The sequence below is a fragment of the Pogona vitticeps genome, chromosome 6 (genome assembly GCF_051106095.1).
Source record: "Pogona vitticeps strain Pit_001003342236 chromosome 6, PviZW2.1, whole genome shotgun sequence".
Taxonomy (NCBI): domain Eukaryota; kingdom Metazoa; phylum Chordata; class Lepidosauria; order Squamata; family Agamidae; genus Pogona; species Pogona vitticeps.
Window position 1 is genome coordinate 110,826,225 of NC_135788.1, and position 27,176 is coordinate 110,853,400.

Here is a 27,176-nt window from a genome sequence, read left to right on the forward strand (position 1 = left end):
TCCAGGGCTCCCCAGTGCTCTCATTTGCCCTGGGGAAGCCTTTGGGAGCCTTGGGATAGGGGCAGAAGGGGCATTTAATAGTAAAAAAAACTGTCACTGGATCCCCACTGATGGTCCTGATCCCACCAGTGGCAATCCAGCAACAATTATAGTTTCCCCCTCCAGTGGTCCTGAGTCTCTCAAAGGATTCCCAGGGCAAAAGGAAGGTGTAGGGCACCTTGGAACCTGAAAAATGGAGATGGAAATAGGAAACTCTCGTTTTATTTAAATCAATTATTACCAGCCCCTCATGTCACTTAGCTCCATGACACAACTTTATACCAATAATATTTTGCCAAATATACAAAAAGTCCTCACACAGTTACGGCGAGACACTAACCAGATCCAGACTTGCTTTGCTTCAGCACAGTTATAGTACCATATTCCTTTAAACTATGCCATGGCATGAATACACTCCAAGATGAAGAGAATACAGAATGGCACATCTATCTTTGTGAATCTGAGCATCATCTTGAACACTGCAATCTCATTTGATCTCAGATGTTAAACTGTTTTGGGCCTGGACTTGGATGGAAGAGCACAAGCAAATATTAGGGGTCTCTAGGCAGGGTTAGAAATGGCTTAAAACCCTGGGCTACTGCTGTTGGTTAAAGTTAGCCCAAAGTACTGGGCTAAAGTACAGTGGACCAATTATCTGGCTCAGCACAAGGCAGCTTCCTATGCCTTTTTTCTGCCTCTCCTTCACATCCAGCACAATCCTACACATTTAATCAGAAGTAGATTCCATACTACTTAATGGAGGTTAGCTCTTGATAAATGTGTACAGGATTACAAACTTACAGTGCAACATTGCACATATCTACTCAAACTTCAGCCCCACTGAGCTCAGTAGGCAAACTCTCTGGTAAGTGGTATAGGATTGCAGCCTTGATGTCTTTTCCTTATAGGGTCTAGGAACCTTTCACCCTGAGTTCTTCTCTGAACTTGAAGCCCTTCTGGATGGAAGGGGACAGTACTTATTGAGTACATAGTGGGTAATTCAAGAGCAACCCCTAGAGGTTGTAGTCTGTTACAACAAGATAAGATAAAATAACATGATAGAGGAATACACTGCAGTCATTTTCAGAGATATTGCTGCAATCATTAGAAAACTACTTTAAGAAGAAATAGTTGAGATCCATCCAATTCTAACCAACATACTTCACCAGCCAGAAAAATGTTTTATTGGCCTGGCTCAGCAAGGCAACCAGTCTCTGCAAACCTGCCACTTGTAAAAAGTCTAAAGGAGCAGCTGCAATACTGAAAGGGTTAGGAGGCAGTTTTCACTAGTATCAGAACTAAAGGCAGAAGCCAAGAGAGGATCTAGATGCTATGGAAACACTGCCACCTCCCATATCCAAAATATTTAAATAGGAACTTAAAGACACAAAGAGCAATGGGAGACAGGACAGAGAAGTCTTGTTTATAACTCAGGCTTCCACAAGTGTCCTTTCAGTTGTTGCAGTGGAAGTGCAAGTCACTCACCCCTCCACTTCTTAGCACTTGAGGTAACACATGTTCTGACAAAGGACAAAATAATAGCAAGAAATACTGCCTTCTTAAAAATGTCTGACCAAAGATCATTACCAGTCTCTAGTTTGCATATCTCACTATGGTGACATATACAACAACCAGTCACTCTTCCCAAACACATCATCAGTAGATACAGGTGTAAAGATAGCATTATTACTTCCAAATATTCTATCTGACTAGCAAGGCGGCCAAGGTATTTTATTTAAAGTTTTTCTTTTGAATTGGTCAAGATGCTACCTTGGCCTCAAAGCAATACTGGCAGCACTTTAACAGCTTTGCTCAACGTGGAGATTACAGGAGAAAGCACCTTTCATGATAACATATCTAGCTCAAAACATCCTGAGGATTCAGTTTCAGGTCACTGAAAGGAAGAAGCTTCCTCCAATCATTGTGTAAGGGTATGGAAGAAAACCAGAGAGAACTTCCCTCACCTTAGTAACTGCTGGTTCAGTAAGAGGTGTGCAGGAATGAGTTGAAAATATCCACTTGCTTGTGGCAACAATCACATCCAGCTGACTAGCCAAAACAAAACAAGAGAGCTGACCCTCTCTCTCTCTCATTTTGAGCTGTTAAGAAAATTTATCAAAACATTCTCATTCAGCATTTTCATTTGCGAAATTGTACAAAAGGCAGTTGTTCTGGCCTCAAGCAAGAGGCACCTGGGCAGAAAGTCCAGACCTAAATTATAGACAAAATGATCTTGAAACCCCTCAGAAAGTCTATTTCATTATCTGAGTGACCAAATACTTCTGAAAAAGCTTTCGTGTAAAACAGTGCAAAAATGCTCTGCCAGAAAACAACTAAGGAGATGGCATGCCCCATCTTGTATCAGAAAACAACAAACTATGAAGACAGGGTTGACAACAATTGCAGAACCCAATCCCACAAAAAAACTATACTGCTTGCAGTATATTCACTCATACTGAATAGCAACAGGACTAGTAAAATATAATCTAAAACCACAAAAACCATTTAAATCACCATGAATATTGTGGAGTGCACTGCAATAGAAATCACTACCACCCTTATTTCCAGACTCCTTTTCCAATCCTACTTTCAGGTGACATGTTCCAAAATAGCATACAATTTTCCTTGAGGAAATAAAAACCCATATGCTATTTTCCCTGACATCCAGGTCAAAGAATACAGTTCACGAAAGGTGGAGGCAAGAAATTTGCTTGCTTTCCATCAACAATTCTTGAGCAAACTGATATTATTCATCCATTTACTTCCTTCTCTCATTTCATTAGAACAAAGTAGTACCTCTCATGTTTCTACAGAGAATTTGAAAATATTCAAAAGTCTGTGAGGGAGGGGAGAGACCTTGCTTTGCTCAAAGGTTCATTGGTTCTTCAACAGCCTTCTACTCAGAAACATCACCTTCACCCAGCCACCATGAAAGTGCTAAATACTAAAGCTCAAATATACAACTCAGAATTGTACACAAAAGCAGAAAGGACTGTAAGTGAATTAGTATGAATCATCTCAACAAGATATATTGTGCATCAAATTAGTATTTGGGGGGAATTTTTTTTGCTTGTTTTTGTTTGACTTGTGGAATATGGAAGTCTCTGATATACCCCTAAAATAACACACTTGTATCAGGGCTGGTTTACTCATAGAAAATCTACAGGGAAGTGAGTTTTTAATTAACCACAATGGGACCTTCAAAACAAATAACTCACCTCTTCTCACTAAATGATCATGTCAAGCTTCATTATTCTGCAGCACCAATGTGTATCCTCCCCTCTAAACCAATATGATTCTATCACCTCTTTCCATCACCGAGCATTTTAAAAAAAAAACCAAGACAAACTTTGGATGACATACTTCATTATTTAAATCCAGTGCCAGGCTCCATTCCAGGAGCATCCAACGTTTCTTGCTGAACTACATTTCTAATGAAAGGCCCCATAATGACAAGCATCCAGTCTGAAAAACATTTCCAACACCCCCCCCCCAACTGTCCAACATTCTAGCCTGACTTGTTAATGGCAACTACCAAACCTGTCATTTGAGAAATACCTAATGGCATAAAAATAGGATTGCAGGATTCCTTGAAAGCAGAATAAGTTCTAATCACAACTAGGGCCCTTGAGCTGCCCGGTGGACAGAAATGGAGTGAAGTAGATTGGGGACAGGACTGAACCTTGATTCCGAGGCTTCAAAGGAGGAACAGTATGCAAATGACTAGGTTAGAGGTGTTTACTGGGGGCCAGTCTCCCTCATATTCAAGGAAAGGAACATAGTACAAAGGACTTGGAACTGTAGACTGGAGTGCTAGGATCCTTATTCATTCTGCATGAGGGCATTAGGTGCCAGATCCAGGTTCAGCATAATAGAACTCTTGGGTTTCTCCAGAACAGAACTGGGGCCTAGAAGATTTGGCAAGGAAAACAGAATGCTGCTATTATTTCACTAAGCTTTCAGAGGGAGAAAGGAGTTAGGAAGGGAGGGAGTGTGCTTCCCAACCAAGGCAATAGGATCCCCGACTTACTCAGAAGGAGAACGATCAGGCAGAGAGAGAGGGAGGTGAAGAAAGCAAACAGAAAAATCGGATTTTCATCGAATCAATGCAATACAGCTTCTTTGTTCTCCAAACATATACCTTCTGTTTCCACTCCCCAACCTTCCGGCTAGCCCCCAAATAGTCATTCGCCCATCCCGTCCCCCACCCAGACCCATTATCTGTGTACTCCGGTCTCACCTGTAAGTCTCGGCAGCTGCCTAGATACTGCTTCCCTTGCAGCTCCAGCTCCAGGATATTGGGGGTGGGAAGTACACCCCCCACCACCACCTTCTCCTCCTCCTCTTCCCCAACTCCTCCAATCAAAGAAGAGGGTTTCGAGGCAACTGTCACTGGCTCCCCAGAAAAAGGAAGGCCTCTAGGTAGGAGGCACAGGGCATCTGGAGCCCCTTTAGCCTCTCCCTCCCTCCCTCCAGCTTGCCTAGGAAAGAAAGGATCTGCAGAAGGGAAGACGTGCAGGGGCCTCTACCGGAGGAAAAGGGACGGGGGCATTCCTGCGAAGGGCCAGAAAAGGAGTCTCTAGGCAGATCCACTTCTACAGCGGCTCTTTACGGGAAGAAAACAGAGAATCTTAAATCAAGGCTGGGGACAGGGAGATCTAGGATAGACGAGGAATCCTACAGATGATTCCGCAGAAGGCCAAGAAACAGATCTATAAGGGAAAGAAGACGAGGGTTAAATGGATGCTGCAGTCTCTTTCCAGATGTTCCTTGGCTCCCTGCAAATATTTATTTTTTTTAAAAAAAGTAGGATAGCCTAGAAGATGCCAACAAATGACGGATAGGGTGGGGTTCATAGGAAACACCTATATCGCAGAACATACGGCAGTCCTTTTGGGAAGCAGGGGAGGGTCGGGTGGGCGGGTTGATAATACAGCAGTCAAAAGAAATTCTGTCAGGCCCCCAAAGCTCTATAGGCGCATGAGAGGGAAAAATTAAAGGGGTCTTCTCTACACTGGGGTGCTGTGGGGGTGGGGGGCCTGGCTCTATCCGGCCCCCCCTCCCCTCTCTTGCCTCCTCCGGCTCCTCCGCCTGCTCCCTCCCTCTCCCTCACTCACTCCAGTTGTCCCCAAATCCAAGATGGCGCCGAAGGCAGGAGCCAGACCGGAACCAAGGCAGAGAGAAGCTCAGACGCATGCGCAGAAGGAAAAAGGGAGCGTTGAGGAAGTGAACGCACGCGCAGTGAGCCGAGGGAGGAACCGGCGGAAAAACGCATGCGTCCAAAGCGGGCTACGCGCCGAAGACTTTCGAGAAGTCAAAGAACGGCCGCATGCGTAGAACGGGAAGGGGTTGCGATGTACGCATGCGTCGTGCAACAAAGGGTGTTCCGGAGAACGGGGAGTGAGCCAAAGGAGCCAGTGTTATGAAGAGTTACAGGGCGGCATTACTGAATGAGACGTAGCGCATGCGCTGTAAGAGAGGCTAGAGGCTTGCGTTCATTGGCTTGTTGCAGTATTTTTGGGCGGGATTTGTTTTTCTTGACACAGTGAAAATAGGGGCTCTGGCATGTATTAAGAGTGAGAAAGACTCGATGGGATTGGAGGCAGGATTTCGGGAAGGGCGAATGTAGAGATGTTTGGTGTCCTGGTTGGCTTAATAATTTTTTAAAAAAGACCTTTTCAATGAAGGGAGTCAGATTGGGACACCACATCCCCCCCCCGAGCGCGTTTTGATTGGGACAAGATGCTCGAGGCAGGGCGTGATTGGTAGGTTGCCGTTGCTATGGGCGGAGTTCCTCCCGCTCAGCTGTTACTGGGGCAGGATTCAGGCACCAGCGGCGGCGCGCGTGCGTAGAAGAGGAGGGAGCGACAGCTGTTCACTGAGGGGGTGAAGGGTGCCGTGGGCGACCGTTAAACCGTCACTGCAAGGACGCGAGCGCGCCCCCCCCCGAAACCCTTTGAGGGAAGGGCAGGTTGAGGCCCTCTATTTATCCAACGAAACCTTCGGGTCTCCTGGGTGTCCTTTTCGCTCACCTCATGTAGGACTAGTGACGCCGCGGTGATGCCGGCGAAGGTGGGACAGACGCGGCCCTCCTCTTCTGTCAAAGAAAGGCCACTCACTCGCCCGTTTGCTGGTAAAACTCCAACATGGCAATGGAGAGAAAGCAAACAGAAATACTTCCCAGGGTGACACCTAGCATCTCCGCCCAGCGCGTCGTGCGAATTGGCCTCCTTTTTTTTTTTAAGCCGCCCGATGCAAATAAAGCAAGTCAGGACGCGATTGTTTACCAGGGCGACGCTTCTGAGGCTGATTGGCTGAGGGGGTGCGATGGTCTGGACCCTTCAGTGTGCAGCCCACCTTTCCGGAGGGAAAGGGAGGTATCAATATGGGCAGGGAGTAAAACGTCCCCAATGGGCGAGAGGAGACCAGAAGCTAATAGACAGGAACCTCAGAGTCATAGGTTTTGAAGGAAGGGAAAAGAGGTGAAGAGGACGAGCTCAAGAAAAGAAACCTGAAGGCAAAAGGGGGAACTGGGGCAAAAGATTGCACCATCAAGAAGCTAGATAGAGCTTAGAGCTTTGGTCATATTTCACATTGTAAAGGTAATGGGGAGCTTATCCTGCATATGGAAGAAGAGACTTGTCCTTGGGGATAAGGTAAAATAGTAGGTAGCTGGGTTAGTCTGCTGAATAACAGTTAATATCAGAAACCAACAAGGTAGATTTTATTTTTTATAAGCACTTATACACATCAAAGTATATTTAGAAGTGTGTTTAGACACAAAAGCTTTTAATAAGGTGGTACCTTACTGTTTCTGGTACAAGTCCTAGGCAGAAGAACCTTGAGAAACAGTGCAGCAAAGAGTAGAGGTAGCAAGGTCTTGAGAAAATTATGGGCCTTGGTAATATGGAATTGGACAGAGAAAGGTACTGATGGATAGTTCAGTGGCTTAGGTCTCTGACTGTGGAGCCAGAGGTTGGGAGTTCAATTCCCTACTGGGCCTCATTGACAGGGGCTGGACTTGATGATCCACAGGGTCTCTTCCATCTCTGCAATTCAAAGGTGGTGGTGGTGGTTGATATTATTATTATTAAGATTGAGGATAAAGAAAAGAGGGCTCAATATTTTAGTCATTAAGCAATGAGCAGGCAAGTAAGGAAGCTGTTTCCAGACAACTACATTCTGTTAACTCTGGTTTCTGCTCTTAGTGCAGTATGAGGACCCTCTGGCAACCCTAAAGGGACAATTAAGTATTCAGAAGCCCAAGTCAGGATGATAAAGCTAAATCTGACTTCGTAATTTGATCTAATTTGCTGCTGTTTTATTTGACTGGGTTTATTTATTTTTATTATTTAAAATATTTACCTCACCTTTCTCCTTAAAACGGACCCAAGTTGGCTTATATCATTAAAAGACAGTATGTGACGTTAACAACAGTAAATATGAAGATACTAAATGGATCAAATAACTGTCACACTAAACTGGTAAACAAAAGCAACACCAAAACACATTCAAATCAGTAAGATACAGCAAGTCACTATGGGATAGAGAAAGGTCTTCACCTGCTTGCAGAATGACAGCAAAGTTGGGGTCAACTTGGCCTCCTATGGAAGGGAGTTCCAAAGCTTGGGAACAGCTACAGAGAAGGCCCTGTGTCTGCACAAAATTCACCTGTGAATGTGGTGTGACTGAGAGAAAGGCCTCTCCTAATGATCTTAAGATTTGAACAGTCTCATAAAGGGAGGTGCAGTCCTTGAGACAGCTTGGACCCAAGCCATTAAGGATATTTATTTAGTAGTGCAAATCAGTTTAAAGCTGAGGCTGCTTGTCTCTAAGTATACAATTTGAGAGTATGTAGGTCAGTAGCATATATGGCATTGTTTCTAAAAATTCAGTATTTTTGATTTCACATCAGTGAGTGGCTTCTATTTTGTAATTCCTTATTACTTGGGTAAGTGAGATGTAACAATTAGCTAGCAGGATTTCTTTACTGCCAAATTCTAGGACTTCAGATTGAATATTTCAGGCTTAGCAGGTGGGTAATCATATCCAAGCCAATGAAGTATCATGCACATTTCACTCACACTTCAAGGTTCCAAGTTCATCCACCATAAATAAATATAATTTTCATAAACCTGCATTCTCTCCCTACCCTGTGTGCTGTCACTAGTTTCTAAGCCTGATCAGCATTGCTGTCTTCACATACTTTGCATGTCTATCAAAATCATGAGTGTGTGTAAGGAGAAATTCTTGGTGGCTGCTTCTGTTTTAGATTACTGCTCCCTGGCTCACAACCTTGGCTATACATCTTCTGAAAACAATGTACAGGGGTTCTTATTAAGTGATTGTGAAGGATAATTCACATATTATGTGAATGGTGATTATTTACATATTATTATATAGTGCTTGTGTTAATCTGCAGATCAGCTTTGGAGACTTTTGTCCATCGTTAGGCAACATCAGGTGGGCAGGTTCTTAAGTGAGGCACTTCTTTGTAGCAGTACCACAATTGTGGAATACCTTCCTATGGGGAATACAACCCTTCTTTTAACCTTTAGATGGTGGCTAAAATTCTTTCACTGGCTGTTATTTTCTGCTTTCAGTCTGCTGCTTTAAAACTGCCTCATTTAATTACGTTTATGATAATATATAATGTATTGTTGATACATTGGGTATTTTATATTTTTAAAATGTTGGGTTTATCTTTAATTTAAAGAGTATATAAATACCGTATTTTTCGCTCCATAAGACGCACCTTTCCATAAGACGCACCAATTTTTTAGAAGAAAACAGGAAAATATAATCTGTTTTCTTCGCTCCATAAGACGCACAGACTTTCCACCCCCGTTTTGTGGGAAAAAAGTGCATCTTATGGTGCGAAAATACGGTAAAATGTTACTCAGACTTGGCTTTTATAACAATTTTCTAGTATCAGTGGGGCAAGCAGTAGTGAGGTTGTGTTAAGAGCCTCGTGCCGCAGTGGTAAAACTACTGTACTGCAGCCAAAATTGTGCTCACGACCTGGGGTTCAATCCCAGGTAGCGGCTTAAGGTTGACTCAGCCTTCTATCCTTCTGAGGTCGGTAAAATGAGTACCCAGCTCACGGGGGGGGGGGGCAATGTGTAGCCTGAATAATTAACTTGTAAACCACCCAGAGAGTGCTTGAAGTGCTATGGGGCAGTATATAAGCAGCACACTTTGCTTTTTACTAATTTTCATGTAACATTTATTACCAACTTCATGGTATTCCCATTCAGCATTGTTGTGCTATCATGCTGCTTGTCTTTCTCAGACATGCACCCAGTAGCCATCTGAGAAATACTGCATGGCTCAATTTATGCCAGTGATATAACCACTCAGAATACAAAGACCTTAGTCTTTTACATCTAATTTATTGGATCATTCTTCTTTCTCAGAAGTTTATCAAGTCCCCTCACTGTGTACCTAGACTGCAGTTAAACTTTGTTCACAGTTCAAGTACCCCATCTCTCTGTGAGCTATCTCCATAGCCACAGTGCAATTGGTTTTGCATGATTCAGGTGCCTAGAGCAATGAGGGCACATGGCCAGGGCCATTCAGTCTCTGGATTTAGCAATGAAGGTATGCCATTGGCTGGTCCTACTTAGATTTGCCCCCACTTGTCTCTAGGTAGAGGGTAGCACAGGCCAGCTGCACAACACAGCATGGCACAAAGGCAAAAAAGAAAAGCACCACTTATCAGGAGACGTTGGCTGCAGAGGGTACGGTCCACCTGAAAAGAATGCAACAATGAGTGTATTTTCCCTAGTAATCATTTTCCAACACGAAGAAACTCGGGGTCCCAATCCTATGTTTCTGCCCCCTCCACATCTTTCTTACCTGGTCCAACATGCTGGCCAGGGCAGGACTGTCCTGATAACGTGACTGGTAGCAAATCCCTAGCTCTTCCAAATGCATGTTTGTCTCTGTTATCACACACTTAGGTGGTGGTCTGGAGACAAGACAAGAGCATTGCATTAATGGGGTAGGAACGTCTTGCAACTAAAGTCCTCTGTTTGTGGCTTACCTGGTCTTAGGGATAAGGGATGAAGGAGCAGTGATGCTAAGGCAGCTTTCATGAGAGACAGAGTTCATGACGACAGCCAAGAGATGGACTGATTCTTGAGTACCTGGACCTGTGTATGGAGTTGTTGGAAAGGAAGATCAAAGGAAGATAGACAGGAAATCTGGTTGCTGGAGTTTTGTTTTGAAAGGATACTGCAATCTCTCAGAAGTGGAAGACACTCACCTTTGACACCCAGTTCTGTTGCATTGACTGTCAAACCTAGGTGTGTACCATTGGGAGGATATGTCGCATTGTGGAGGTCAAAGGTCAGGCCAACCAGGACAGTGACAGTTGTTAGGGACTCAGCAGCAGTTGTTGAAGGAGATGAGGCATCTTCATGTGTCTTATTTGGGACACAGAACATTAAATGTGCCAGAGACTTTAGCAGAGAGTTCCAGTCCTTAAAGAGGGGGAAGGGATGATAATTTAATCTTAGTTCTTTCTGCTTTACTGTTTTTATGTTGCCCCTCAGAATCATAACAGAGTGAAAAGAGAAAGATAACCACTATTTCTAAGAGCTGTCAAGAATGTCTGGATATTTGAATATGATGATACAATTGATTTAAAAGTTAAAAATAAGGTTTTGATTCTTCTCTAGGCAATGTAACATTCAGAGCTACTTTTTCAAAGACACTTTAATTTCCTTCCAAAAAATGAAAGTTTTTGTTTTAAAAACCAGTCCTGTAATATTGTAATTCACAAATGTATAATTTGGGACACAGCAGTAAAAAAGTAGCACCTAACACCAGACTGAATCAGTGAAATCTCTCAGATTTGGGTAACTCAGGCAACTGGCTCTGCTTCTTTAATGGACAGCTGGCATTGTCAATTTTTCTTTCCCCTAGCCTAGCTTATAATCATTAGGGGAATTCTATGTATTCACTTTGAGCAGATAATAGTGACCACTCACTGCCTCAGTTGATGAAACTTGACCTAAATGAAGGTTGATGAACTTCTGGCCCTCCAGAAATTTTAGCCTACAATTCCTACAATGTCTTGCCATTGGCCAAGCTGGCTTTGGCTTCTGGTAACTCACATTCAAAATCTCTGTGGGGTCAAAATGTATTCACCCTGATTTGAACAATTAGCAAGAGACTAAGAAGAAATGGCATGTGTAACATTTTCCTCTCCATGCCATCTAAAATATTTCCTCTGCTTCTTACAATAAACCAATTCCATCCAAATTCCTTTGGCCTGATTTTCTGTTTAAGATCCTAGGTGTGTGCAGTCTTCAGCTTGCCGTTAAACACATCAGAGATCGCCCTGTACCAGCAAACGGCTTAAGCTTGCACAAGGAGATCCTGGATAGTTGCTCATGCAAGAGCAGAAAAATTCCAGCTGCTTATGCAGTGGACCATTAGACAAGCAGTACAAGGGACCAGTGTTCTGCTACCATCTCTACCTCACCTTGTTAACATCAGGATTCTGAACCTCATGTGACTGGATGTAGATAGAAAAGCCAACACAGGCAACAGCTAATGAAAGGAGGCAGAAGAAGAAGGTGACCAGAGGTGGATGTCGTTGCAGGCAGACACGCAGGGAGCCCAGCAGAGAGCAGATGACCATGGTCAGCCCTAAGGGTGAGGGCAAAAAAGGTTGTAGTATCATTCCAGCACTACAAGAAGCCAAAATACTTGCTGGAGAGACAACTGGAGAGCCAGAAACAATGGAAAAGAACAGTTTGGCAATACCCACCTATTTCCATTTGTATGTTGTGTGTTACAGCATTGCAACAGCCCCTTTTCTCAAAATCAAGAGTTAAAATGTTTCCAAGGGATGCAAAAATGTAATTGGTTGTAATACCAAAATATTATTACCAGGAGGTTTAAACATTAAATAGGTAAATACTATTGTTTCTGTTATCATCATAATCACTAAAATATTTTATTTTTATTTTATTTTATTATTATTATTAATAATAATTACAATTATATATCCTGAACTGCCAGTCTACATCTGCAAGATCTCTAACCCCCACATCAGACAGAACATCTGGAGAAGGAACTCGTCCCCTAAACATGGAGTTTTAGACAAAAGGAATGGGGAATCGCCATAGGATACTAACGTAGGCTGTAAACAAGTCCCAATGAGTTCAGAACGGCTTACTCCCTCAGTTATGTATAGGATTGCAGCCATAGTCTGCTTTTAAACAGGACACAGCAGGCACAGGGAACCTTAGTACTCCAGATGCTTTGGACTTCAATTCCCACAACCCTTTATTTAGCTAAAATATTTTTACCCTGAATTTCTCCTTTAAAAGACCCAAGGCAACTCTTTACAATTGATCATGCTGCATCAGCCTTCAGAGAACTGACAGCCAAAACATCTGGAAATAAAAATGTTCCTCACCTAAGGGCTATGTAAAGAATCAAGTGATTTTCATTTGCTCTGGCTATAAGTCAGCTTGGAGTGTGATATCTCTACTGATGCTTCAGATAAGAATAAAGGGGCTTTATAGTACTTGACTCTTAGACCACAACCTCCCTCATTCCTATCTGACCCTGGTCTCAGAATATGCAAGACAAACCATGACTGTGAATCATAGCAATACTGTTTTTTTAAAAAAATGTTCCAAAATAAAGCAATGACCAAAACATAATCTTTTATTTGATGTATATAAAACCAGGCGTCACATAGCAGACTTTAGTATTTCATGGTACATGCATTATAGTCACACCATGCCACCCAGAGAAATGACACAGGCAAACAACCTTTTACAAAGGGTTCTTTTCAAAATAGGAGCAATAAGCTGCTCTGATCTGGCAAGCTCTCTTAGTAAGTCCAGCTTCTGACAATGGCACCCTTGGCCTGGCTGAAGCACTCTGGTTTTCAGAAGCTGCAGGACTTTCCAGTGGTTCTAGCAACTCATCGCCTTTGATCTCACAGATGTTGTGCAGGATGCAACAGGTAGCTATGACTACTGGGATGAGCTTCTCTCGTACATCCAGTCTCATCTGCAGACATCTCCAGCGAGCTCTCAGGACTCCAAGCGCTCTCTCTACACACACTCGGCACTTGGCAAGCCTCTCATTGAATTTCTCCTGAGCCTCTGTTTTTGGCACTGGGTATGGCTTCATGAGCCAGGGGCGAAGTGGGTATGCAGAATCCCCAATAATGACAGGAGTCATTGAAACACCTTCCACTACTGTTGGAGTCTGTGGCCCAAAGGTGCCCTCATCCATGCTGTTGAAAAATGGAGAGTTATGCAGGATGCGGGAATCATGGCATCGCTCAGGAAAACCAACATAGATATCAGTGAAACGGGATTTACTATCAACCAGGGCCTGCAACACCATTGAATAGAAACCTTTGCAATTAATGTAGGAGTCAGCAGAGAAAGGAGGGCAAAGGATGGAGATATGTATCGCATCTATTGCACCAATACAGTTAGGGAAGCCCATCTCCTTGAAGCCTTCCATTATTTGTTGTGGATCTCCCAACTGAATGGTTTGGGCCAGAAGCCTGCTGTTGATTTCCTCACACACCTCTTCAAATATTGAACAAGCTGATGAAATCCCGACCCCAAAGAGCTCCGAGACAGTCTTGTAGCTATCATGGTGCGCTAGCTTCCAAATGGTCATGGCAACCCGTTTTTCAACGGGTATATGTGAGCGCATGCCAGTGTCTCGACGCTGCAAGGCAGGGCGCAGCTCCTCAGCAATATACATCAAGGTAGAGCGTGACATACGAAACAAAGAAATCCAGCATCTGTCATCCTGTTCCGAAGAGATCATCCGCTCCCACCATTCACTACATCTTGGGAGCATCCAGTGTGATCGCTCAGACAAGGCCATTAGCTCGTGCTCATAGTGCAGAGCAGGAGAAGATGAGTAGACCATTGTAACCACAGAGACAATAGCATTCCGGTGTAATCGTAGCAGGGCTCTCTTACGTCTAACACTGGCTGAGAGTATACGCCGCAGTACAGCAGCTGATCGGCGGAAGCGCCTGCGCTGTAGAATCCTTGCTATTGCAAAAATCACTGTCCGTCTGTTGAGTATCCACTGCTGGACTAGCAGCTGAGAGGTTTGAATACAGGTGGCAATAAGAGCCAAACATTCTTGCTCCATTTAACCAGCCACTCTTGAACTTCACGGTAAGCTCAGGGGGAAGTGATGTCAATGTACCAGGAAATAAAACCTGGCCCTGGTTACACCACTGGCCAAGGGAGAGATGATATCACCAAGCAAGGACGACTCATAACCAGGCTTTGCACGTCATCTGGAAAGGCACTGTTGAACTGAAGGGCAATACATTTAATTGGGTTTTAGCTTGCTAACTGAATACATTTCAATTGTCAAGAATTTAAAACATACACACACAGAGAGATTTCCATGGTATATTAGTGAGACACACAAAAGCTAAAGACCCATCTCTAAAGACCCATCTCTTCAGGCAGGCTTTTAACAATTATAACTGAATCCCTGAACCCCATTTTAGCAGAAGTTTTAACACGTTTTTATGTTTTAATCTTTTAATTGTATTTCAAATCATATATTGTTTAATTTATCTTTTAATATTTAACTCACTGTGTTTTTAAATTGTTTGAATTTTAATGTTGTGAGCTGTTTTGGGTTCCTTGTTGGGAGAAATGCACCATATAAATAAAGCTAATAATAATAGTATGTACCCCAAAACCAGAGATCAGCTTACCCACTAATAATACACACTATTTAACATTGGTTAATGTATGATACATTTAACTGTTCTTAACAGAAGACTCTGATGCCTGACTAAGACTTGCAAAATTGGAAAGAGCTCAGATCTCACTATCGGTTGATACCAGGGTGGATTTGTTTGAAATCATGATTTAAATTTTAAAGTCAGATTTTTTGATGATTTTATACTCTCTCTCTCTCTCTCTCTCTCTCTCTCTCTGTGTGTGTGTGTGTGTGTGTGTGTGTGTGTTCATTAAAATAATTTATTTTTACACACTCTGGTTGATACATCTTTTTGTGAAGTGTTATGCCCCTTACAATAGTTTTTCTGTGTTTGCAAGAGTTGAACAGGGCTGCTGTTGAAAGGACCCTTTTTCAGGTCACTAATTCATAGGGACAACCAGAAGTCAGAAACAACTTGACAGCACATAATAACAATACGTATTGGTTCTCTGTTTACAGTGTTATGCATTATATGGTAATTCTGTCTTGCTTAATTATCTTTATACCTGCTATATTTATTTATATACTGTATTGTCTAGAATAAATAGCAGATTCATATTGGGTTACATCCTGCTGGATTCTTGTTTAATATATTGGCAAAGAATTCTCCCTTGTTAATATTCAGGAAATGTCCAACCGCTGAGGGTCAGACAACTCAGTGCCCTCCAGACATGGTTTTTAAACTCTAGTTCCTATAAATCCAGCTAATATAGCCAATAGTCAGGAATTAGAAAATATTAATCCAAAATTATCTGAAGTATATCACGTAGTCCAACTCTGGAAAATTATTACGTTTTCAAAATCATCCTGTCCTGTCATGCTATTCTAGCTTCTCTACTGCACCCATAACTGATCACTTCTCAGTTACAAATGTTTACTATTCTGCTACTGTACTGTTTACAATATCAGTACATAGCAACCCTCTCAGTCCAATGTTTTCCAGTACCTATACTCCAACTTGGGCCACAAACTAATGCATGATTTGTAACATAGCTATTGAAGTATTTGAAAACCATAATTTCTAGCCTAGTTAGACACTGGTGTAGTAGACAGCATGACAGACTAGGACTCAGGAGGTCTGAATTCAAATCCCTGTTCAACCAGAGAAACTCACTGGAGGTGTGGAACTGGTAAAACTATTCCTTAAATCTCACTTACTTTGAAAGCCCTATTAGGAATGTTATAAGTCAGTTCTAGGTTGATGGCACATAACAACAAAGGGCTAAGTTACAGTAACTCACTAGTGAAGGAAAGTCACTCTTCACATGCTTAACAGACACTCATGGCTAAGGCAGGTCATTACAAATACAGTGGTGCCCTGCTTGACGATTACCCTGCTTGATGCTGAAATCGCTTAACGATGCCTTTTTTGCAATCACTATAGCGATGATTCAATGGATTTTTTCGTTGGACGATGATTGAAAACAGCTGATCGGCGGGTCGCAAAATGGCTCCCCGCTGTTTTCAGGACTGATTGCTCACTATACAGGCATCGGAAAATGGCTGCCCTATGGAGGATCTTTGCAAAACGAGCAGGTATTTCCCCCATTGGAACACATTGAACCGGTTTTCAATGCATTTCAATGTTTTTTTCTTTTCGCTTGACGACGATTTTGCTTAACAGCGATTTGAACGGAACAGATTATCATCATCAAGAGAGGCACCACTGTAGTTGAAGAGACAAATCTTGGCAGATATTGGTTCAGTTTAAAACCTTACTGATGTTCTGAATCCTTGTCAAGGTTGGCAAAACAGCAAAATGTCTGAATTACATTTCATTCCCCACAAACCGTTTCATTTGAACCATGACTGTAAACATTTCAAAACATTTTAAAAAACCCTTTTCCATTAAATGAGCAAGACACTAATGTATTTTCATTGGTTAAAACCCATGGACTCAGAGTAATTCTGCAGGCCTGCTGATCAACATTAAAGTTCAGTTGTTCTCTCACCACTGTTAGCAACATTCTTAGCTAAAGTAATGTATGCCTCTTCTCTGTATTGCCTTCCCAAACACAAACATTTAGAACTGATTCAACATACGTTGCAAGAACCTCACATAGAAAGAAACACATGGTCCTCTATTATATTCATTTTCCTCATAATCACAATATTGCATTTATTTTAATATATTATGGCTGCAACCCTAAGCATCTTTAGTTGAAGGCAAGTCCCATGGAACTCACTGATACTTATTTCTGAGTATCATGATTAGGATTCAGAGTAAAGCACACAGTGTGACAGCTTTAGGGTTTCATCACCAAGAAGAGATACGACTCTTAATAGAGGCTAAAGCTCTACATAATCCTTTTCCATTTAATCATCTCATCACCCAATATTTGATTGCCAAAAAAGACAGGCTTTGGGGGTGGGGCGGGATTGCACAAAAAGAAGGAAAGATATTAAGTTTCAAACTGACTAGGGTTTAGGCTAGGACGAGCAATCCATAACTTTCAAACCCTTCTGGGAGAGTCAGTTCTGATCTCTGGCAAAAATGATCTTTCATTTCCCTGGCATTCTGCCAGTTCAGAAGGAAGAGCAAGTAAGGAAAAGGGGAAGCTGACAAAGGGAATGGTCACACCCTTCTTTGTTTTTGACCCCAGTGATTGCTGTCAAAGAGCATCTGACAGATCATTCCACACCACAAGATATACAGCCCTTGGGCCAACTTCCGATTTAAATGTTAGGAAAGAAAACACTAGTACTGTACCTGGTGTGGTGTTGTGGATGGAATGACAGACTAGGATTTTAAAAACTTGGTTTCAAATTCCTGCTCTGCCATGGAGACTTATGGATGACAGGCACTAGTAAAACCATTACTTAACTATCTAATCTCGAAAGCTATAAATCAGTCCTGGCTTTCTGAAAGATAATGGAGAAGGGAATAGAGATCATATTATGTGATTCTGCTCCAGCTCTCCCAGTTTTTCCATTATTTTTCACCCCCAGCACACAATGGTCAAAATCTTGTTGCATAGCACAGTAAATCACACTACAGTGGGGATTTAGTGAGTCAACTCCACTACAAGTTCCATTGACTCAAATAGGCCCAATTCAGCTGCCCTGCTAAAGTTGCATTTAGGGCAGGCCCATTTGAATCAAGGCAGGCCCCACTGACTCAGTTGGCATACTTTAGTGTGTTTTACTATGCAAAGCAACAGGATTTTGGCCAGTCTCTCTTTTTGCCATTTACAGATGCTTTATGAACACTTCACTACAGTGTGATGCAGGACTTGCTAGTGTTGCTTCCATTCCCAGGACCTCTAGAAGCCCCAGAATCCTCTAACCAGCTGTGGAATTGTGAGGGCTGTAACACAAAAAGATAAATGTTTCTAAGGTCCAGTCCGCCAACTCCATCCCAACATTCTTCGAAACCTACATTCTTCTTAGATATTTTATTAACTTTTAAAAATCAGCCTAAGTTTAAACAGAAATGCTATTGTGGAAGAGGGGCTTAGGTGCTAAAAATGCATAATGATTAAAAAATAATCGTGCGCCGTCAAGTCAATTCAGGCTTATGGCGACCCTGTTCCAGGGTTTTCCAGGTAGATAATATTCAGAATTGCTTTCCCAATCCCTTCTTCTGGGGGCACCCTGGGGCTGTGTAGCCAGTTTCAAAACAGATACAGAAAAATATTGAGGAGAAAGGGGAGCTTTAGCCCAGGAATAGTCGATAGTGAAGAACAGGAGGAGCGGCCTCGACTTACCCGCGTCTTTTTCTCTTTCCTGCTGCTAGGGCGCCTTCCACTTTTATGTAGGTTCCCCCTGTTTGGGGTGCTATCCCTTTAAGAGACAGCAGCGCCCACCTTTTTTCTTAACGTTTGCAAGGCAAGCATCGTGGCCAGCTCTCAGGCGCATGCGCAAACTACTTTTTTCAACCGTTCTCGTTCCGCGGGTGGAAGGGCGCCTCTGAGTGACGTAATATCTCCGCCGGGAACAGCTTCATAATGCGCACGCGCACCGCACCAACGGTCTCTCCCTCTCTCTCTCTCGGAGATACAAACTCAGCCTCGTTTCAGGCACGTCGGCAGTTACTGCCTGAAGTCCAGAGCGGCAGGTTGCGCGCCCTTCTGCCTAACGGCTCCTCGAATCTTCGAGGAAACCAAGCACTGACCTACGACCTGGAAGATTTAGGAGCCATTTTGATTGTGGGCAGAGGTGGTCATTTAAGAATTCCCGTCGCTAATACTAGATTTAAGCTCAATTTGGCCAACTCTCATAAATTGCTCGCTGTTAAAAGTGAAAAACTTTTCCAAAATTACACTGGCGTTTGCGTAGGATCAGATTTTCTATAAAGTCTTCTCTAGTAAACTTCCACTTTGTTTTCTTTCCCCGATTTACTCTTTCTTCTACTGTATTTGCTTTTAAAAATAGCTGGCCTGGCCATTTTTGGAAGACATACTGAACCATATTTCAAGCAAATCATTTTTTTCTCTGCCAGCTTTCTCCACTGCCCAGATTTTACAACTTTAAGTAGTAATGGGAAATACAGTAGTATGAATGATCCTGGCCTTGGTTTCCAGTGACACATCCTTACACTATATATTTTCTAATTCAATGTATTTTCGAAGGCTTATTTTCTAATTCCTTCATTGGTGCCTTTTAGAGTCTGTCTTCTGATTTCAAGGCTGCAGTCTCTCCTTGGAACAATGATTGAACCAACATATACAAAATCACTATTTCAGTGTCGACATTAAAGTTGTGTGGTTCTTTGTCTTAATGTTCAACTGCAGTCTTGCTTTAGTACTTTCTTCTTTCAAACATCATCTCCTGTCACTATGACAGCAAAAGCCACCACAAATGCTTAACTATTCTTCAATGAAGATGTTGAGACTGCAGAAGGAAAAAGGGTTTCCTGGCAAATTAAGTGTAGTGGTTAGCGTATAAAACCACAACTTAGGAGACTGAGTTGGTGGCAGTGATTAAACTGCAGTGAAGCCTCCACTCACAATCTGAGTGCAATCCAGACAGAATGGAGTAACTCAAGGCTGACTCAAGTTTACAAGGTTGGAAAAATAAGAATCCAGTGTGCTGGAGGTGGGGGCAAAGTGTTGTTTGCATAACTATGTTTTAATCTTCCCAGAGTGAGCTTTAGTATACAAGTCAAAACAAAAAAAACAACCTGGATTCAAATATGCTTGTCCCTGAAACTGAGTGAGCCGAGCCATTCTGTCTCTCAGCATGACCTTTTCACAGGGTTACGAGAATAAAGGGGGCATAGAGCCATATACACTACCTTCAGTTCACTGGAGAAAATGTGCAATATAAATCAAACTATTATAGAACAAATTTGCATGGATTACAATATACTTCCCTCAGATGCCCTCTCAGGCAAATGTTTGATGCCTACTTACAAAATTCCCAAGGCTTCCATGTGTTCCCAAACTTCATGAAAGGTTATAGTATCTACCTGTTCAAAATAATTTTCCCCACATCCCTTTTTCTCAATTTAGCATCAGACTGACCATAATCTCCTCTAATGGTAACAGAAGTTGCCATTTATTCCTTTGTTACGCTGGGTATGAATCAGACACCGACAAAGCAAAAATGAATTTAAATAAATTCCTTTTTTGCCTTTATTTTCAGGGGAATCCAGAGAAATTAAAAACCATGTGAAGAAATTAAAAACCAGAGCATTAAAACAGAGAGAGAAATAGGGGAGGGTGAGACATTAGCCCCACTCAGGACAGTAGGGGCTGTAACAGCAAAGGAAGGGAGGTAGGCAGGTGGTATAGCTTCCCCTTTCAAGATGCCTGGGCTTCTCCGGTCTTCAAGAGGGGGGGAGAGAAGGCACCTTGCCTCTCCCCTTGTGCCCCCCCCATATCTTAGCGGTGCTTCCCCTGTGAATTCTTGGAGTTAACCTTTTCCATCCAAGGTGTCCGTATAGACCATCACTTTGCTAGGAGCTAGGAAACAAAACAAAAATAAAAAACAAATGGTTGTGGGAAAACGAACAGCATTTTTCAGGGATATGTTCCTTAGTATACACACACACACACAAGCCCCATTTCTGCTTCAAGCACAATGATCCAATTATGTTAAACTGATGCCCAACAAAGTTGCTTAGCAATGCACACCCACATTATCTTATGACTGGCTGACAGCTGTGAACTCCAGTGCCTTTATTCTATCCATCATCCTGAATCTCATGGTTTCATGCACTACATATGCCCCAACTGCAGATAACGAAACAGCTCAATCGCTCAGCAAGTGTTTAACCTGCTTTTTGACCTCCCTACTCCAAACAGAAAACCCTGGGTAACCATGCTTTTCAGCTTCACATCACTGTCTTGGGAGTTCCTCAGACTATACACTAAGATTGGAAGTATTTTTCATGCACAATATGATACTTCTATCGGATGCTCCAACTCTGTAGATCAGAATTAGCATTACTTAGCAATAAGGTCTTCAAAGCTATAGAATGTTATGGAAGAGAGCAGGCACACTATTTTAAGAAAGACATCATATAAAAAGGAAGAATGGGTATGTTTCAACTTTCGAGCACAATTTTCTTCAAAAGAAAGCTGGTAAATTTTTTACCCCACTGGCAAATAAAATTGTGAGATGAGGTACAACTGGCTACATGGCAAGACGTTAATACAGTAGGGCCACCATATCTGCAGGATCAGTACGCGTGGTTTCATATATCCGCTGCTGGAAAATATTAAATTAAAAACCCAGAAAATATTAAATTAAAAACCCAGAACTGGCCATTAGAGGAGACTATGCTATATAGGGTTCCTCTGTCCATGCTTTCTGGCATCCATGAGGGATGGGGGGGCTTGCAACAGATCACCCACAGATACTGTCCTTCTACTGTACACTGAGAAACCACCATCTACTCTGTAACCATGCACACACCAAGTTTGTTTCCTTTACTATGAATCACACCACTGTGTAGAGTCCCAGCTGTTGTTTCTATGACAAACACAATGTATCAGACTTAGGAGTAAGCACCTATTTCTGAGAATCTCTCAAGACTTTCCAACCGAACCTGCCCAATCCTCCAATTCACACAACTCCGCACCAAACGTTAACATGACCTTTGAATTAGGAATGGACAACTGTAGCCCTCCTAATGTTTTTGGCTTACAACTCCCATCCGTCCTCATTAGCATAATTATAAAGGCATGATGGGAGCTGCAGTTCAAAAACATGTAAATTATACAGTAGGCCACGGTTGAACTACAGAATCTAAACCATGTTTATGAAGTTACAGATTCAGTGTCCAAAATTTCCAGTCATAATACAGCTACCTGAATGTGAAACACAAAAGCTAATCAGTGCAATACTGAGTTACATATGTCAGTAGTCTGTATATAAGATCATTTAGTTCATGACTATAATAGGTTCTTTCCATTACTCACCTTGAATGTGTAGTTCCCATATATGACTCCACTCTGTATATAAGAGAGAAAAATTGAAAATTAGAAGCCAACCCCTACTGTTTTCCACTCCTAATAAAACACCAGTATCTGTAAGGCCACCTGATACAGGTCAGAATGATCATTCCTGACGTGCCATAGTTTTAGTTGAATCACTGCCCTGTTGGCATTCTAAAGACAGCTGTTACAACTATCACAAAAAGCAAGAAACAGGCTGCTTTTGATACGTATCCAGTAATCCAAATGAAAGGTTTTTCAGATATCATTTATCTTCTCTCTTTCTCTCCAAAATGTTCAATTTTCTATGAAACTAGTCATAATCACCAAAGTATACATTATTTCACTTCCCCTCCCCAGCGGTGTTTCCTCCTGCCATCTTACCTTCCAAATGATAATTTCTTGCAGCCTGCCAGTCGTTGGCTTCCATTTTATCCCAGCATGCTCCAGCATCTGCATCTTCTACCTCCTTGTCTGGTGCTGTCCCACCGCCCCCTCCGTGCCCAGCTCCTGGCTCGTTGATAAAGGAGAGGCCCCATTCATTTTGAAAGATCGCTCCCAGATGCTGCCGCCGACTGCTGTCAATTGGTGGGGAACTGCTTGGGGGTGGTGCCAAAACACAGTTGGGGAGGCTATTAGTGGTGCGGACAGCTGAGGCAGGTACATGGCAGGCTTTCCCGGGCTGATCCAAATTCTCTTTCAGCTTACTGGCATAAGAGATCTTGGGGATGATGCGGGCACTGCTGCTATCAACTGGGAAAGCAGGAAGGGGCCGGAAGAGAGACCACGTTTCTTTCCCAGATTCTTCGGCGGCTGCGTTAGATGCAACGGCGGGCTTCTCACTGGCTTTGACCGTGCCATTCCTCTCCGACTCAGGGGACGATGACAGTGAAGGTGGGTCAGAATAGCCGCGGCGCCGATGCTGCCATCGCCCGTTGGACATACCCTCTGGAGCACAGTGATGGCCATTGGTACTGGGGCCCCACTCCTTGCGGTCCGAGGTGCTGCCACGGTAGGTCTTGCGGTAGGCAGCATGGAAGGGTCGGCCATGGTAGAAATGAGGAGGGTAACGGCGGGGGTGATGGGGAACGGGGGGATCCCGCTCAGACAACTGGAGATTACGGATGTTAAGGCTGTTTGAAGGACTCAGGGGAACGCTGGGCTCGTCAGCTATCTCAGAGGGTGCCGTATAACCATTTGTCTCCCACGAACCTAAGCCAGAGCAAGAGCAAAGGTAAGAGCAAGGTTTACAGAGTTGTCAGACTTCGGAATGGAGAACAAGGTGATTTTACTGTGAAGCAGGCCTCCCAAAAGGAGATCAAGCCCTCCTCACTGCCTTCCATCATTTCCCCACTACCAACATCATGACAGGGCCTGTTCTTTCTAGACTTTTAATTTTTGCTGTCTCATGTTAACTGTTACTAAGAATACAACACCACTATATGTCGCCACTTCTCAGGGTTAACCACTACAAAACAGAGCAGACAGTTCAGCTAGTATTGGTGATGTTTTGCAGTAAGTTTGGATGAATGGGAGACACCAGCTCAGGTTCAGATGCTGACACATTTCAAACTAATATTTCAATGCCTGAATAGCTGGGTGCTTCTTTTGCACAGAAGGTAGACAGTTTCTGCCTGCAGGAGGCCAACAGGAAGGCACACAGAGGCCCCTTGTGGTACAAGACCCTAATAAGTACCAGCATCTGTTCAGGGCAGGAAATAGCCACAGTCTAAGAAGAACTGGGTTATGAGACCCATAAGTGGCATGGGCCTGAGAGACCTTTTTCTGAGCCTGCTGGGTGCCCATGTCTCACCAGACCTAGGGAAAAAATAAGTTGGGGTGAATGGTTATTTTGCCCCCCTAGAACCTTCTAGGAGCTGAGCAGGAGTTTTTTTAATTAAAAGAAAAACAAACAAACAAACTCTGAAACTACTTTCCCCACAAACATAGGCACATTTTCAGGTCTAATGTGTCCAGTACTAAGTTGTGGAGACAAAAAATGGTCTCTCAGCCATCCAGCGTCCTGTCCCACCCTCCACGAGTTAAAAGATTGCTACCAACAGGCATTTCAAACACCCTCAATCCTTCTAACACTGGGGGGGGGGGTTAACAGGAATTTTCCTTCTGTTTTCTAACACAGTCAAAGATGAGAAACTACTACTTTGGAATGGATTTTTAACCTCCCACTGTTTTTTTCCCTTGTAATTTGGCCAAACCCTTTCCATCAGCCCACAAAAGTTACTAACCTGCATTTTCCCCCTTACAAGCCACTTTCCATAAAATTAACACAACACAGGCTACAAGCCTCTTAGGCATTAATAAAATAAAAATGAAATAGACTTTCAACCAAAAAGGTTGGTGGGGGAAGAATGGCTTTCTCCCTTCAGTTTAGGAATGGCAATATTTGCCATTCATTTTCCAGCCCACCTGAAACAGCAGGTTGCCTCAACTTCCTTGTTAAGGCTGATTCAGGCTTGCAATTTTCAAGTTTGTGAAAAGAAACAAGAGGCAGACAAACATGCCAGTCTAAGGCCTAAATTTCTTTACCTAAGGATAAGATCCCAGAAGACCTAGATTCAGGAATCCTTCCTGTACATCATAAAACTGAACTTCACTGCCTTAAAAACTTAGAAAACATAGTTCCCCAAATATTCTTAACTCACAGGTTTATTCTGCACCTAAACAGACACTATCCCTTCTTAGAACACACTAGAAGCAGTTCATCTGCCATTTAAAAAAAATGTAACAATGAAGCAAGAGTGGTGAATATTCACCCTCACCCTACCAACAGAAAGAAAGACAAGGGGTGCCTACAGTGTGGAATTCAGAGGTCTAGGCTCTCAGGGTGAAACTGTCCCCTCAACACTGAGATGCAGCCATCTCATTATGGGAAACACACAGATAACAGGACAGACAGGGAAAATGGGGAAACCCCAATCCCAGTTGAGTCCAACACACCTTCTCTGGAGACCTGGCTTGGCATGTAGCCCAGCTCTGCTCCACCCCCTGCATGACAGAAAGAAATTTTACTTTCAGCAGTTGCTCTAGGAAGGATATCTAAAATTTAAATGGCTATTATAAAACACAAACCATTGAATAATACTTGGATAGGTCCCGCCCCTTTCAGGAACAGGAAACTGAAACTCTGGCAGCAGAGTCTGGTCAAATAAATCAAAGATAACTGGGAAGTTGTGGACAAATCTCTCTCTCTCTGTGGACTAATGTAGCACCTGGTGGTTTAAGGTACTGGTTTCTTAACATGGGCTATCTAGGCCTGTTGAGGCAAGGAGGCACACAAAGTATGTGCTGGAATGACAGAAGGGATTGTAGCCCTACATACGTGGCACAAAGTGGATTTACAGGCAAAGAATGTAGAAATACGAATGTATTTAAGATGCTGGGTTGGGAGAACTTGTCCCAACAGTTCATAGGTTCTTGGGACAGAACAGGTAGTGGATGCATGCAAGGAACCTGGACGTCAGTGGATAGAGAAGAGTGACAGACAGGAGAAGCAAGGCTGGGAATGAAACAAATCTGAGAAAATTTGGACCTGCACATCCAGACAAATAGGTTTTTTTCTAGATCTAAAGTAGACTACAGGATGCCACCCTGTATGGACGCGTGCACGTTACCTGTGCGGATGCGGTTGCTGAGACTGTGGCATTTCTCCTTCTTTCCTCCCAGGAGACGCAGCTCCTCTTCTGGGTTGCGGTTCTCATCCATGCCCAGTTCCTCTTTCTGCATGGCCTCTGGATGAAGGACGGCAACAGCAGTGGAACCTCAAGGATGCTTAACGTGTTTCTTAAAACCAGGAACCCAACCACAGTCCTGTTCGGAGCTTTTATGAAGACACCCACTGATCAGTGGCTTTTCTTTTTCTGCCCTTCAAACCGGTGGCCTTTTCCTGAAGTGACAATATTTCCCCGCCCCTCACAAAACTAGCTCCCTCACCACACAGAATAAGAAGTTTTCTAAATTGCAAGGAGTTTCCTAAAGAAAGCTCCCAGGCCCCCTGCCCTCTTCCCAAAATCTACAGTATTACTACAGCTTACCGGTTGAACCAGCTTCTCAATACCAACACTCCTATTGTTTTTGTGCCTTTGTCTTAATACCCTAAAGTAATCCCAAGGAAATTTTATTTTTTTCAAATACCCTTGAAATCAAAACCAAACAGAAAATAACTTCTCCCTCCTCTCCTCTCTTTCTGAGTTGTCTCTACGCCCTACTGCTTCCTCTCCCCACTGTTACTCAGCACCGATCTCCTTAACACCCCTCAAACACCGCTTCGCACAACTGTAACGGAAGTTTCCTTCCGTCTCTCCAACTAAAAGCCCCTGTGCTTAAAAATTTCGAGAGGGGGAAAAAAAAAGAGAGAACAGTTTTTCCTCCGTTAAGTCCCTTCCCTGTGAACGCCCCGCACGCAAACCCTTTGCTGCCCTCTAGAGAGTTTTTTTAAAAAAATAAGCACAAACCCAAATCTAACCTTCTCTTTCTGGGCACTAACTTCTCCTCTCGCCTGCTTCGTCTCGCCCCCCCGTTCCGCAAATGGGGCCCCCGTTTCAGAGGCCAGTGAAGTCCCTCAGGCCCACACTCGCGCGCCCCAAAAAGAAACCCAGGGCCCCACCTTAAAAAAGACACACACACACACGCCCGCGCTTCCCTTTCCAAAGAAGGCCCTGAAGAGGGCTCTTCCCTCGTCTTTCTCCCAAGGTCCGGCTGCTCCCTTCGCCCCCCCGGCCGGCTTTGCACCCCCCGAGGCCTACGACGCGCCCGCGCCCTCGTCTCTCGCCCGCCTCCCTTCACCTTCTTCAGGCCCAGGCGATTCCCCCCAAGCCCGCCCGGTACATTCAGTCAGCCAGCCAACCCTCGCCACGTGACCGGCTCCCCTCTTTGGCCTCCTCTGGTCATGTGACTTCCCGGGCGCCGCGGTTTCCGGGCAAGTAATCCTGACCCTTGACCCCGCCTCAACCATATGACGTTGAGCTCGATCACGTGACAGGGGCTGGGCTG

At 43.4% G+C, this 27,176-nt stretch overlaps 3 protein-coding genes across 6 annotated transcripts in view; all 3 read right to left on the minus strand.

Moving 5' to 3' along the window:
- TAOK2 (TAO kinase 2) overlaps positions 1-5,239 on the minus strand; it is a 42,880-nt gene extending 37,641 nt beyond the window's left edge. For both annotated transcript variants that reach the window (XM_072976818.2, XM_020798859.3), the window contains exon 1: positions 4,280-5,239. The gene's annotated coding sequence lies outside the window, so the exon portion shown is untranslated. The remainder of the gene's footprint in view (positions 1-4,279) is intronic.
- A 1,502-nt stretch (positions 5,240-6,741) lies between these two features.
- Positions 6,742-18,892, minus strand: TMEM219 (transmembrane protein 219). 3 transcript variants are annotated; one of them, XM_072976820.2, is made up of 6 exons: positions 18,492-18,892; positions 11,531-11,697; positions 10,307-10,523; positions 10,085-10,193; positions 9,898-10,009; positions 6,742-7,088 (listed from the first exon to the last, which is right to left on the minus strand). In XM_072976820.2, exons 2-6 carry the CDS (start codon positions 11,687-11,689, stop codon positions 7,032-7,034), a joined length of 654 nt encoding a protein of 217 aa, XP_072832921.2. In that variant the 5' UTR covers positions 11,690-11,697; positions 18,492-18,892; the 3' UTR covers positions 6,742-7,031. The 3 variants fall into 3 exon arrangements, with proteins under 3 accessions (XP_072832921.2, XP_020654614.3, XP_072832920.1); XM_020798955.3 differs by lacking the exon at positions 6,742-7,088 and adding an exon at positions 9,412-9,790; XM_072976819.2 differs by lacking the exons at positions 6,742-7,088; positions 9,898-10,009; positions 10,085-10,193; positions 10,307-10,523; positions 11,531-11,697 and adding an exon at positions 12,709-14,363 and having other exon boundaries at positions 18,492-18,681.
- Positions 18,893-20,332: 1,440 nt separating this feature from the next.
- LOC110081820 (uncharacterized) lies at positions 20,333-27,176 on the minus strand. The gene is made up of 5 exons (XM_078377085.1): positions 26,970-27,176; positions 25,799-25,915; positions 22,551-23,378; positions 22,152-22,184; positions 20,333-20,690 (listed from the first exon to the last, which is right to left on the minus strand). The coding sequence occupies exons 1-5, from the start codon at positions 27,136-27,138 to the stop codon at positions 20,641-20,643; spliced, it is 1,197 nt and encodes a 398-aa protein (XP_078233211.1). The 5' UTR covers positions 27,139-27,176; the 3' UTR covers positions 20,333-20,640.

Excerpts from the sequence above, each read along its gene's own strand:
- LOC110081820 (XM_078377085.1), bottom strand. The coding sequence starts at position 27,138 with ATGGTTGAGGCGGGGTCAAGGGTCAGGATTACTTGCCCGGAAACCGCG. Across the intron at positions 22,185-22,550 it reads AAGAAATTATCATTTGGAAG|AGTGGAGTCATATATGGGAA; the intron begins GTAAGATGGCAG and ends TCTTATATACAG. Across the intron at positions 20,691-22,151 it reads ATGGGAACTACACATTCAAG|CTCCTAGCAAAGTGATGGTC; the intron begins GTGAGTAATGGA and ends TTTGTTTCCTAG.
- TMEM219 (XM_072976819.2), bottom strand. The coding sequence starts at position 14,193 with ATGGAGCAAGAATGTTTGGCTCTTATTGCCACCTGTATTCAAACCTCT.